This window comes from Antrostomus carolinensis, unplaced genomic scaffold (assembly GCF_000700745.2).
Source record: "Antrostomus carolinensis isolate BGI_N321 unplaced genomic scaffold, ASM70074v2 scaffold27380, whole genome shotgun sequence".
NCBI lineage: Eukaryota > Metazoa > Chordata > Aves > Caprimulgiformes > Caprimulgidae > Antrostomus > Antrostomus carolinensis.
Genome location: NW_010286847.1, coordinates 1,694 through 1,899, shown reverse-complemented (window position 1 = coordinate 1,899; position 206 = coordinate 1,694). Strand labels below are relative to the sequence as shown.

The window sequence follows — 206 nt, the reverse complement described above, 5'->3', positions numbered from 1 at the left end:
AGGGTGATGCGGTACCCCAGCACTCGCCCGTTCGCCTCCCGCCGCCGCGGGGCCTGGGCGCAGGCAGGGTGTGTGGGGATGCTCGGTCCCCGTGGGGATGCCAGGTCCCCAGGGTGATGCCCTGGCAGCCCCCATGCCCCCACCACTCACCTTCCAGCGCAACTGCACCTCGAGCTGCCCACCTGCCCCGGCCGGCCGAACACTCC

At 73.3% G+C, this 206-nt stretch overlaps 1 protein-coding gene across 1 annotated transcript in view; it reads right to left on the bottom strand.

Annotated features, from left to right (window-relative positions):
* Positions 1-10: 10 nt before the first annotated feature.
* Positions 11-206, bottom strand: part of LOC104532326 (granulocyte colony-stimulating factor receptor-like) — a gene marked incomplete at both ends in the record, with an annotated part of 1,797 nt that continues 1,601 nt past the window's right edge. The window contains 2 exons of the mRNA XM_010177514.1: positions 11-53; positions 151-182. Of these exons, the coding sequence (XP_010175816.1) occupies positions 11-53; positions 151-182 (75 nt within the window). The remainder of the gene's footprint in view (positions 54-150; positions 183-206) is intronic.